The 13,618-nt window shown below is 38.8% G+C and overlaps 1 protein-coding gene across 5 annotated transcripts in view; it reads left to right on the forward strand.

Moving 5' to 3' along the window:
* Window positions 1–13,618, forward strand: part of CTNND2 (catenin delta 2) — a 642,859-nt gene that overhangs the window by 464,852 nt on the left and 164,389 nt on the right. For all 5 annotated transcript variants that reach the window (XM_084509612.1, XM_084509610.1, XM_084509611.1 and 2 more), the window contains one exon: window positions 11,470–11,602. In XM_084509612.1, the coding sequence (XP_084365738.1) occupies window positions 11,470–11,602 (133 nt within the window). The remainder of the gene's footprint in view (window positions 1–11,469; window positions 11,603–13,618) is intronic.

The raw sequence follows: 13,618 nt of genomic DNA on the forward strand, positions 1-13,618 counted from the left end.
GGATGTGATTGGAACAGCTTGCTAGAAGAGGGTAAAAAAAAAAAAAAAACAAAAAAAAAACACAAAACTTCTTGGATATGTGTGATACTTATTTTTTTCATGTATAAACCTGTACTGTTGGTCAAAGGATTTTGAGATTGATTAAAATTTTCCTTTGTGAGTCTGTCTTTAGCTAGAGCAATGTGTGGTGCAGCATACGGGCCACGTAGCAGATTTGCAATCAGAAATTAGGTTTGATGACCCAGAAGGTTTCTTCTTGTCCTGCACTCCCTTGAAATGCTGTCCATATCGTCTGCATTTTTCTGTTGCTGTTGCAGTCAGCTAACAGTGAATCAGCGTATTCAGTTCAGAGAGCTGAAAACGTGCTGAGATTTTGCAGTTGCTCTTCTAGCTTCTGCTACTTTTTTCAGTTTTCCCCTGTGAGAGAGTCATGTAAGTGCTGTCTCTGTCTACCCATGTGTGACATGAGGTGATGATATCTATGTACTGCATTAGGAGAAGTCCCAAGAATCTCTATAGAGTTTTAAAATAGATGAAAGGCATGTGACAGGAGAAGTAGCAGTAGTATTAGAGTGTCAGTACCCAGCACTGGTGGGTATTTTTCCTTCTATCCATCAGCCTTACATTTGACTAGTTTTTAACAATTTATCTCTTCTGTTATTGATCCAATGAACTCCCTAGCTCATGAGTGTCAAGTGTATTTTGCATTATGGCATTGTTTTGGTGCTTTTATGTTGAGATATATCTAGTTAGCCTGCAGGAGATCATTTTTTTCGTGCTTAATGAAAACTGAAGTAAAAGCCGAAAAGAAAAGCCTGTATTTGCCTTTTACAGGAAAGCCAAATTCAGGTTCATTTACTGTGTTGCACACCTTGCAAATTTAATGAACAGAGTTAGTGCCTCTGCTTTTCAAAAAGATTGCATAGGAGTGTAATTGTAAAAAAGACAATGAGAATATTGTTGTTTTCTAATTCATTATTGTAAATTCACATGTGCTTTTCTCTTGGCGTTCCTGACTCCATGCTTGAGTATTTGAGGGAAAATTCTGGGGCTTATCAATTTGTATGATATTTTGAATCACCTTTACGTTTTTTTTTTGTTTGTTTGTTTAATACTCATCATTTGAGCATCAGAAGAATGTCTACTTTGAAGAGTTTAATGTGCTCAGAAAGACGGGGAGTGCTCTGAAGTGTTGGATAGATAAGAGTGATGCTTGGGTGTGTAGGCACAGAGAGCTGCTGCTTTGCAGTATCAAAGTAAGCCAGTAGTGCACTGGATGGAGTAACCAACCACTAGGGAAGGAGAGAACATGAAGTAGGGGTGAGCAGAGCCATGTACTGTCACATTGGGTATCATTTTGCGTAATAACTTGATGTTAAAAACAGGCTGAAGAGGTGTTGAGTGCCCCAGCACCTTTCGGGATCTGTTGGGGTGGTTATTTCAGACAAAAAGTGGATGCTCTGAGGCTTTGAGGGAGTGTGTGCTGCTTTCCTCTCCCACAGGTGGGCATGATGTCAACTGGTGCCATTGGTGCTGGTGGGTTAATGTGAAATTGTCCTGCTGCTGGTTTAGTAGGTACAGTGGTGAAGTGCCCTCATGCATGCAGGTATATAAAACAGCTGTCTTCCTCTCTGAAGTGCTTGTCCCACTTCCCTAAGAAAACAGGGCTTTTATCAAGAGACATTTGTTCTTTGGAAATCACACGTTTCTATGTGGTCAGGCAGAGGTGGGATCCCAAAAGCTTTCCGCCCGTGTCATGGAAATGTAGAAAGGTTTAAGAAACTCTGAATGGGAATGCTAGTTCTAGAAAAAGAGACAATTTTGGTTTAATGACCTACAAATACAGAATCTGTCACACCTCTGAGAAAGGCACTAAAGCAAATGACTGTCTTGCAAAGTCCATGACAGAGCCAAGGCCAGACACCCTTAGGTCTGCCGGCTGTTCTCATCTCCCGTCTACATTTCCATCCTCCTGATCTACGAGAAGAGCGTGCCCATGTCTGTAGCAGCAGTGCTGCTGCTGAGCAAAGTTTCACAGCCTGGTGAAATCTTCCCTGTGAAATGTGAGCTCCTGTGCACAGAGAGAAGCAGATGTAAGCGGGTCTCTCAGGGAAGGGTTAATGTGGCATATTTTCACAGCTGTGATGCATTAAGCTACCGTGAAACCCTTCTGTAGTAGGGGGTCAGGGAAATGTTATGCATTTCAGGGAGAAGGAAGATAAATTAGGCAGCCTAAAGACATCTTGATAGCTTACCTAATTTGCCTTTTATTTGCTGTTGAGGCAGTCCCTGTATATGCAAATACCTGCAGAGGAAGAGATGAAACAAGATTTTCAAGACTGTTTCAGCTCAACGGCCCCCAAAAGAATAATGCAACTCTTTCTGACAAAAATAAAATAAAATAATATAAAATAACACTACAGAAACAAACCAAACAAAAAGCAAATGGCAAAAATAAAGATATCCTAAAGTACTGAAGTACCTAATTTTTATTTGCTCTCCACCCCACAGTCTAGAGGAGAGATAACATTATATGAGCAACAGCAGGGTATGGCTACCTCGGGACAGCCATCATTTTTCTTAAAAGTTCCCTCACTGAGAGTAAGGGAATTAAATAAGTAAAGATCAGTATATCAATAGTGTGAAAGATTATTTCATAGCAGTTTGTAAATATATTTCAATTTAAAAATGAAGTCAGGGTGACCTTGAACAGATAAGACTCGTACCTTTAAGAGTGATCATGCTGTTTGCAGGCAGTACCACAGAGCAGTGAATAATGCCACGTGGGCCAGTGTCACTAGATAATCTTCTCTCAACTGTAGCATCTTAAAAACCTTTTCCTCTTGAGATGTTCAAAAAATCTACAGGCCATTCAGCTCCAGATCACTTTTGTTATGTTGAAGTAGTTCTCATCTTGCCTCTTCACAAGCTCACTTCTGAAGGTTTTCTTTTTTTAAAATTTAAATCACAGGCAGTAGTGTAAAAGCAGAAGAGGGATGCCTTAGAATCCTAGAATCATTAAGGTTGGAAGAGACCTCCAAGATCATCTGGTCCAACCATCACCCTACTACCAACGTTACCCACTAAACCATGTCCCTAAGCACCAGGTCCAACCTTAAAGAGAGCACGTAAAACATACAAAGACAGAACTGTTTTAGCAATGAGCAGTAGGGTGTGCTTGCCATTGTACAAGTCAGCTATAGCCCTTTGCAGTATAGGAGACCTGGTGTTTTGAAGTGGTGGGATCGCCCTGAGACCTCAAGCTTGCAGTTCTGTTAACGACCTGGGAGAAGTTGAGCATCTCTGTCGCTGCTCTGAAGGAATTCTGTGCACCTGCCATAGCACATCCTCATCCATATCCTCATTTGCAGACACAAACACATCGTGACACCAGTCCAAAAAATCAGTGAGGGAGCTGGGGAAGTACTTCTGGATAGTTCTTCCAGGTTTGGACACATGGAAGCGTAAGACGAGGAAAATGTCAAAACCCTAGAGAATGTCAAAACCCTAGAGCAGCATCTTGAAGGTTCTTTCTGCAGATTTTCAGCAGGATTGCCAAACGTTTGTACAGCTGTTTTATATTCAGCTGTGCTAAATCTGAAATCTGGAGAAGAGATAAGCCACACACTTAAAAAAAAAAAAAAGAAAAAAAAAAAAAAAGTATATTACTGAAGTGCAGTCAAATGTTGTTGACTGCTCATGCACGATGCACTTAATATTTAAGTGGCACATTGCCAGAATGCAAAATGTTGTTTATTTTTATTTCAGTGAAATTGTCGATCCAGTAAAGTGGGTCAAGGTATGGCTGATAGAATCCTAACACGGCGTATAGAAACAGGTCACAGTATGCCCGAGTAAGTAGATCCAGCGTGTTACTCGAGTGAAAATCAGTAACTGTTGAGCCGTGCATATCTTTATAATTTTTGCCCATTCAAGTGCTGGCAAGCTCTGAGATCAGCTTTTCCAAACGTAATGTGGGACTCTGCAGTGAAATGCTTGCTTCTCTTTCTGAACCCATCTGTACAAGTCTTACAGGCTTTGGGTTGTTTTTTTTGCCTGCAAATTTACAGTTGTGCACATATTTAAATAAAATAAAATAAATAAACAGGCAACCCCACAATGAAGAGGTTATTCCAGTCATTTTTCAGTGTTTCAAAGCCATTTGGCAAGCACACGGCTCGAACAGCAGCTCTCTCAAAAGTGTTAAGAACTCAGTTAATGGAAGAAACGAATGGTGAAATTTTGTGAGATTCAAGAATGGCAGGGTTGGTGAGATGTAAACATTTACTTGGATTGTGTGATATTGGACGCATTTGCTTCTGTCATGCAAAGCCCTGCAGTTGCTCTTCCATAACCTAAGCAGGTAGGTCCATCAACTGTAGTAGAGTCATTGTGCTTTTATTTATTTATAAAGACAGAATATAATTTCTGTTTTGTTCTCCTGCCTGTGTGCCACACAGACAGACATGGATGCACATAGGATGCAGTTTTCAGGTTGGGATAAACAATAACGTAAATGTATTTGTTTTATTAGAACTGACATTTTTATTCACAGAAGATACATCCATGCTGCCTTTTCCCTGTCCTTACTTCCATATTCAGTTTAAATTATGTCTTTTTTCTTTTCTAACTTTTTCAGTAGTTTTTGTGTGGTTTATCTTTCTTGAAAGACCGAACCAGCAGTACAGTTAGCTCTCTGCTGATACGTGTTCATTGCTGCCTTAGGGGGCTTAGGCCTAAACCTGGTGTTATTACATTTTGTGAATGTATGTTGTTCATATCAGCGTGGGGCTGAAGGGGAAGGTGATCAGTTGCTCGATGTTGCACACTCCTTCCTCCGAGTTAGACTAGAAGTCAGAGAAGGCAATATGATATGTTGAAGGGTTTTGTGCATTATCCAGGGCGAGTGGAATGGAGATTGACATCTTTTTATTCTATTCCTAGAATTGTGTCCTGAGTCTAACCAATTTTCATGCGTTACATTTTCAGAAATGCCAGTAGCAAATATAGTAGTTCTACCTCCTCTTAAATTGTAGCAGATGATTCAGACCAGGCTTACAACCTGCAATAATAAACTAAATAACTATGTGTATATGGGTGTGCTTAGATATGGAGAAGTATGCTTGAAAAAGGGAAGATATTTTAGGGAAATATTTCAAATACCATTCCCAATCAATGAAGTATAAGATGCTCGCTTTTGTTTTAGAATCAGAATTATAATAGTTCAGTGGGAAAGGGCCTACAGAGGTCATCTAGTCCATCTGCCTGACCACTTCAAGGCTAACCACAAGTTAAAGCATGTTATTATGGGTATTATCCAAATGCCTCTTGAACCAAGTGTAATACAATCCAACAGTTTGACCAACAGCCCTAGAATCACAGAGAAAAAAGAAGGAACGAGCTGTTAGATAGCTTCTTTGTGTTTCTATCACAATCCTTGTCTCTGGATGATCTTTATTATTATTATTATTATTATTATTATTATTATTTGTATTAGGTTTAACATCTTGTCGATCATGCTCTTTTTAAATGTACTATGAGAAAGTCCTTAATCTGAGAGCCCTATAGTATTGATATATTCTCTTCCAAATAGTTTTAATAGAAGTACATTTCTCCCCTTAAATGTGGGAGGTAGTTCCTTCTTTGATCTTCTTTTGACTCTTGATTAGTTTCTCTTTGTGTGTGATCCTAAACTATATATAATTTGTTTTTTCCTAGTACTACCAGAAACCTATTCTCAGAGCTCTCCTTTCGCAGATGAGCTGAAAGACATTTTCAGTCTTTATTTACTGAATTTTGTAGGGGGTTAAAAAAAAAAAAAAAAAAAAAAAAAAAAGTAAACAGAAGGTATATCTCTGTAGGCATAAAGTACAGCAAAAATCTTGTAGGCTGGCATTAGCAATGCCAGAAATCTAGGAAACATTATCTTTAGCACAGATTGAATTGTATTTGCCCTTGAGCACCACTTCATATATGATAACCTCTCCTTCACCAGTCTGTAAGACTGTCTCACACAAGCGTGCTTATTAAGATAGGTAGGTACCTACAGATAAGTCTGGTTTAAACATACAATTTTGTAATAAATGTATTTACAGACTGTGCATTCCCTTTCTTTGATAAGTGCTTGGTGGTAGTTCAGTCTTTGTCAAACATATGGCTCTTGGTGGCAGGCATCTTTACAGCACTGCCTTTGGGGAATGCTGCTGAGATTGGAATAGTTCTGGGTGTCAGGACTTGCCTATGCCAACTGCTTGATCAGATGTGAACGTTCTGCTCTAATAACGTAAATCAGAAATAAGAATCCAAGCTCTCATGAAATTTACTGTGACCAATGGGTAAAGAGTATACAGAGACATCACACCTGCTTCTCAAATTCTCTGTGAGGATTCTGATTGGTATCCTTAGTTACCAGCTGGACACCTATGTTATAAAAATTATTTTGTACTTTTTTGAAAACAGGTGCTCAGGTAGATGTATCAGTGCTTTTGGTGTTGCTTTTCTGTGTGTCATCAGAATTTGCAGTAGCAGAAGAAAAGAATTATTGCAAAATTGGAGCAAATATTCAGGTGCTGTACATACCCTATGCTCAACACAGCACCTTTCAGTGATCCCACATAGCCAGTGCAGTTAGCTGTGTTACTAACAATCTCACTTATGTTTGCAGTCTGCATCTCCTTTCCCTATGATGGCGGGAGCAGGAATTGGTTTCAGTGCAATAATTAGTGTCCTCATTCAGACTGGATTTCTTGGTATTGTTGTTTATACTGCTCCATTTCAGATTTATTTTATTTCGTGTCTAACTCTTAACTGATTCTCTTCAGTTGATCCCAGACAATATTCTCTAAGCAAACATACATGTAAAGCCAGCTTACATATAACTCAATGTTCCCCTTTGGGTCATCTTCCACCTCTTGACCGTAGCCTACCACAATCCGTGTCATTAGTCACCACTTCCAGCTAAAACCTTTTGAAGGATTCAAGATGAGATGGGTCTTACACTCCTAAAACACAATTTCTGTCAAAGAGACAAGGTGGAAGGAACACAGTGCCCTGGTTTGGTCAGTCCCCTCAGATAAGGGTGCTTCCTAGTAATAATGTACTTCTACAACCTGATGAACTATCTGGAGTGTATTGCAAATGCTGCTTTCCAGCCAAAGCTGCCAAGTTGTTGCACAGCTACAATTTCCTTGCGCAAAAGCCACACCAACACCAGAAGCCGTTAGCTGTCCTTAGCTGCGTAGTGTTGATATTCCCAGGGCAATGTAGGCAGTAGCAGAAGATCTTGAAAATGCATATGCTAGCTTACTGTTCATTTTTGGATCGATTGCACAGATAATTTGATAGGATTTGCAAAAATTGCATGCCATGCATCTCCTCAGATTTACTGCAACCTTCTGGCTCCTTTCATCATCCATGTGTATCGCCTCTCTCAGATTTCGTAAGCATGGGGATGTTAATAAATGACACACAGTGGTTGCTGAGGTTACCCAATAAATTTTCAAATTTTGCTTAATTCTACTATTATATTTTTACTAGGGATTGGAGCCTCTTTTGTTGCCAGCTTAACTCATTTGCATGTGGCACAATATCAGATGTTTCACGGAAATGGAGATAGATTTGATTTTCCTTATCCTTTTCCCTTCCTTTAATCAGACCCTAATCTTCATCAAGTACCAACTCTACTACTCTATCCAAACTCTTGACTTCTACAATCTACTTTCCTATCCCTTCCAGTTTTTCTCTTACTTTTTGTTTTACTCTCCATTTTAATAAGTATTTTTTGTCACGCAGATATGCCTCAAGGCCTCTGTCCAGTAGACTTCATTAAGTAGCCATCCTAACTATTCATAATTAACCTGAATTTTAAAATATGCATACTTATTTTTTGAAGTAAATTTTGTTAATAGAGCTGCAAGCTTGCTTTTCTAAAACGTAAAATCATCTTTCCCTACCTCATTTTTTTCCCACCTGTTAAAAACAACTGTTAAAAAACAACTGAAAAATATAAACTCCCAGAAACTAGTCCTCCCTGCCCTGAAGGCTGCTAAAATTATCGCAGTTATTCAAGCAACCTTAACTGTTGGCAGAAATTTTTGTTTGTTTTATATAGCTACCATATTTCATTCAGAAACTACTAAAAATATAACAATCTTAGAGACCATCTGCTTGAAATGATAGTGCTTACCGGAGCTAAATTTTTTTAAACTTTTCTGCTTTGTTCATTCGCTCTCCTAGAACTGGTTACATGACAGTATTCTGTGTTAAAAGTTGCTTTTTGGAATTAATTTTCTTCTTAAGCCCAAGGTACACACAAACATTGCCAAGAAGTATTTATCCATCACTTACTTGTCAGCTTGTCTTTTAGGAGATCAGAGGGGAAAAGTAAGCGCAGCCTTGTTTTTGTATGTAAATACCATATTAAGACTTCAGGTTCAGTAGGACAATTAAGTGTGCCTTTGATTAAGGGACCTTTTCCTTTTGCCCTTTGATTGCCTCTTTTCTCCTGGATTCCAAGATAAGACAACAAAGAATCTGAGCTGGTTATCATAGTACATGGTATACTATTGCACATAATGCTGTTTGGTTTTGTGTGTGTGTATTTCTTTATTTGGTTGAGTAATACACATATTAAGGAAAAAATTTCCTTTGGGAGGCTATTTGGTGTTAGAAATTCCAACACTTTGAAGTATAGTTATTTGGTTTAAAACAACACCTTTCAAATGTTCCCACTCGTTGTCTGGTCATACAAGCTGTTTTCTTCTGGTATTTTATATCCTCTCCAAAATACCAACACCTGCACTAGGGATCTAGGAATGAGAATAAATTATACGAGGAGCTCAAATAATGAATTGCTCATCAGTAAGAGGTTTTGTTTTGTTTCATTTTTTCTTTTTATGTATAAATATTTTCTGGATGATTTCTGGTTGGTTGAGAGCCATGTATATAGGAGAGAAGTCTAGCATAGTTGAACTCCCTGTTAACATTTGTAACTACCTAGGTATCATAACTGTGAGAAAGTAAGTACAAGAAGAAGCAAACACATCAGATAACGTTGTTTGTCACTGCCCTGTGTCAATTTATGATTTGTTAATGAGTTTGTTCAGCCCATTGTTGAACAGAAATAAGTGCTTAACCAAATAACTTAACCTGTAGAGTTATAGTGAGCTAGCATATGCAGCAGATATGGTGTTTGTCATGCCATCATCTTCAGCTGCAATCCCTGATCTTATTAAGGGCTGGACATTAGCTAGTTTTCCTCTGAGAGGAACTATCTAGCAAAGTATTTGGTGCTCAGCCTGTAAACCACAGGGTTCTCTGAATCCTTCTAAGCACCAGCTCAGTTTCTGAGTCTGTTTGGTGAAGGCTACTCAAGTCTCCCAACATTGTGAGGCTGTATTTCTGTAAGAAGTGTTTTGTTCTCCTCAAGAAGATACTCATTTTAAATTAGGTATTCTTCTGTGTCATTTCTGTGAACTATTTAAATCTTGTTTGTTTAATCCATAGTTATTGTCCTTATCCTACAGATGAAACTGCTTCTAACATCATTAGCTGCTTAATGTCCCAGTTTGTTCCTAACAGCTGCCAAAGTTTCTAGCCTTCCCTAATACCTCTTCACTGTTCCACATTACCAAAATATCAGTTCAGTGTTAAAGTCTTTCAGATCTATGGTCTAAAAGTCTCCCTTAGAAGCTTTCTAACAGTCTGTGTTGTCCCAAGGATTCACTGGAATAGTCCGCACGCGATTTATTATTACACTTCTGTTTTCTTTGTATTAAACACTTGATGTGAAATGTAATATTTATGTCTTACCATCTAATTTGTCAGAGCAGAAGTAGCAGATGAAATTCTGGGTTTATTTTTCTACATCTATTTATATTCTAGATCTTTACATAAAGATACGACTGTAACAATAACTCAATCTGGCAAATGTTCTGGGTGAGAAAAGAACAAACAAAAGAACAAACAATACTTTCATAGTAATCCATTATTATTGTAAAGTGAGTCCTGTTTCAATTAAATGTCTTGGAGAGCTGTCATATTTGAGGCATGAGATGCCTGATTTACTTGAGACTGCAGAGCTACTGTAAGCTTTATTCAAACACAGGTGGGGGACTCAATACAAGTTCGGGGAGTCAACTCCTTCCACTTGTTTTAGCTACCTAACTTACACACCTAAATTGGGTTTGTAGTCATAATGGCTGCTCCACTGAAGAGAAAAAAAACAAATGGAAATTCAGTGCTGCTTGCTCTGAATTATCCCCTGGTGTGGCTCTTGTGTGCCTCCAATGAAGACGTGAGGGGTTTGGCTTCCCAGGTGCCCCATGCAGGGATCCCAGCTGAATGCTGAGGATGAGGTGGTGTCAAATCTCCTGTTGCCTCCTACAGGGCAAGTGGGATGAATGTGGCCAAGGCCAGAGAGCCCTATTCCTGTATTACCTTCTATGTGCAGCACTAGATGGAAGATGTTGAAAACTATTCATATGGCACAAAAATTAGCCCTTAGGAAGAAGGCATGTGGGAGCTGAAGCATCTCGTGCAGAGTGGCTGCATGCATGTCTGGCTTTCGGGACACAAAGCCCAAAGCCATTTTCATGACTCCTTATACCCAGAGATACAGAGGGGACAAATTACCTGCAGAGACAGGCTGATGTTAAGTTCGGCTCTGGAAGCTGCAGAATGCCTGCTGGGGCTTGTTCAGCACACTTGGGTTCGGTTGTTTCATTTGATGCTAATGGCATGTCATGCTTTGTAGGATTAAAGGACACTGCAAACACTGAGTCATTGTAGTTGCCTATCTGCTCTAGGTTGGGTAGTATTAATGAAGACTTAAAAGTAATCAATTGTGTAACTGTGTATTGTATAACTGTAATGTTTGTAAAATTATATAACAGTATATATAATATATAATACAAATTTTATAATATAACTTTAAGCATGGACCATATCTGGCAACAATAAACTGAAACACAAAATAGGTAATGACTTCCTATATGAGAGCATTTTTTTATTAAATAAAGATTGCAGTATGTAAAAAAGACTTTTTGACAAAATAACATTTCTTAGCAAACCATTTAAGAGTTCTGATTCTAGCATTCCATATTTGAATTTTAATAGAGACAGTATAATGGTGTAAGCATGGATCTTTCTGTTCTTATATTAAATTTTATATAGCCTTTTTTATTTAAGGAAGTTTAGCGCTTAGAGATGTAATTCCATGAAGTTATTTATTCTATAAATATTCTATTTATATCTTTACTCTAGCTATTCTAGCTTTAACTTTTTTTTTTTTTTTGGTAGTGCAGTTTAGAATGAAAAAATAGCTTAATATTTGATTGAATCTTCACTTCGTAGCAGAAAATATCAAGATTTTACCTAGACATGTATTTTGTCTTTCTGGCCAAACTGTTGCCACATTTATCCTCTAACAGCAGAATTTTTGCTGAATCTTTCATGTTTGTTTTCACACAGAGAGTTTGGATGGCGAGATCCAGAGCTTCCAGAAGTTATACAGATGTTACAGCATCAATTTCCCTCAGTACAGTCCAATGCTGCAGCCTACTTACAACACCTCTGTTTTGGAGACAATAAAATAAAAGCAGAGGTAAGATCTGTAATTCTTTTATTTTCAACTGTGATGCTGTCTGCCATTTATCCCCACCATTATTTATATGTATTTTTAAAAGAGTTACAACAGAAATCTTGTATATGTGTCTGGACCAATTTTTTCAAGGTTTCACTTAAGTCACTTGTTACTGTTAGAGAAAGGAAGATTGCAGAAAACATTATCATCACTCATTTGGATGGCTTTTTTGGTTTTGGTTATGAGTATTTTGATTGATTGCATACTATTTAAACACTATCAGTAGTTGTTTCTAAACAGCTAGTGGTATAGTCTTGATCCCACTGAAGCATTTCGTTAGGATTTTCACAGACAAAAGATTGGACCCTAAATATAAACGCACACAAAATGAGAAATAAACAAACTTACCCTGAATCAAAGCCTGCTTTAATGTACAATTGTGTGACTAGAGATTAATTTCACTGGGTTTGTAGCTTGAACTGTGATAGTTGTTCTATGATCTTGAAATTCAGTGCAGATTGTACCTAAAATGTAATTCAAAAGGCAACACAGACTTTGTTGTGTACCTGTAGCTGATCTGTACATCTTACTTGCTTGTTCCCCGTGGTTGATGGGACGAATTCAGCTTTTGGCACAAGTTAAAACAGAAAGAAGGCAGCACTGAGGGATCTGACAAACACACAGGAGTCAATTAAAATTGAATGAGTGAAGCTGTTACCAGCCCCAGCTGCCTCCCTGGCCCTCTCAAAAATACTGCTAATCAGGGACACGTGGAGTGCACATAAATCCATGCCTGTACTGGCATCCCTTAGCCTGGTATATAGAGGTGAACTGAGATCAAGATCTGCTATTACTTGTTTGTCTGAGCTGTGAAGTGATGCTGGCTTGCTAGCCCTCATTACCCTCACACTCAACACACTGCACACCACAGCAGCTTTCCCTTTGGGGCTTTTTCATGCCAGGGAAATTCCCAAGTGAGTAGGTAAGCATACTGTCTGTTGGCATTGGCAGAGCTGCACTGTGTGCATACATCACCCCAAGCATCTCAGAAATAATAACAATAATAATAAAAAGTTAAAGAGAAGAAAAGAGAGCTCTGTTACAGGTACAGCTGAAAGTTTCATTACACACTCTCTACTCTTTTCTCCATCCTTAGTTCACTAATTAGCTTCTCAGTAAAGGAATTGATCAGTCACAGAGAAAAGGCAGTTAAATGATTAGAGCAATTTGTTCATTGTACAATCTGTGCTTCCTCCTGTTAGCCATAGATTGAGAGCTCTTAGGTAGCTATCACATTTGAGGGAAGAAAATGGTTTGATTTTTCTTGCTAACTATTAAGGGAAAAATCGCCTATAAGACTAGCTGTTGTCAATGTGACCCATGCTGTTAGGACATCAGCCTTTGTAAGCTTTGGACTCATGACCTGGGAGGGTGAGAGTTGTCCTGGGTCTGGCTGGGATGGAGTTAACTTTCCCTGCAGCAGCCCACACAGTGCTGTGCAGCTAGAGCAGCAGTGGTATCACACCAGTGTTGTGTCTGCTGCTGAGCAGTGCTGGCACAGCGTCAGGACTCCCTCTAACGCCCTCCAGAGCCACCAGGCTGGGGGTGGGCAAGACGTGGGGAGGGGACATCACCAGGGCAGCTGACCTAAACCAACCAAAGGGATATTCTATACCATGTGGTGTCACACTTAGCAATAAAAGGTTTCCTTTCCCCTTTAGTTAAATTATTTTGTTTTCCATTAATAATAATTTTACCTTATTAATTTATTCTCCTTTAGTTAAATTATCCTTATCTCAACCAGTGAGTTGCTTTTTTTTTCTTTTCTTCTTCCCCTCCTTTTCTGAGGAGGGGGAGTGAGAGAGTGGCTGTGGTGGAGTTCAGCTTCCTAGCAAGGTAAAACCACCACAGAATATAGCAACATCAAACAGGCTAACACAAGGCAGCTCTCTGCAGTGCTTCTCTGAAAAAGGACAGCAGATGAGATGAGGATTTCCCACTTTATTTGCTATTATTCAGGGCTTTGATGTACTCTTC

Source organism: Aythya ferina, assembly GCF_964211825.1.
Source record: "Aythya ferina genome assembly, chromosome: 2".
Taxonomy (NCBI): domain Eukaryota; kingdom Metazoa; phylum Chordata; class Aves; order Anseriformes; family Anatidae; genus Aythya; species Aythya ferina.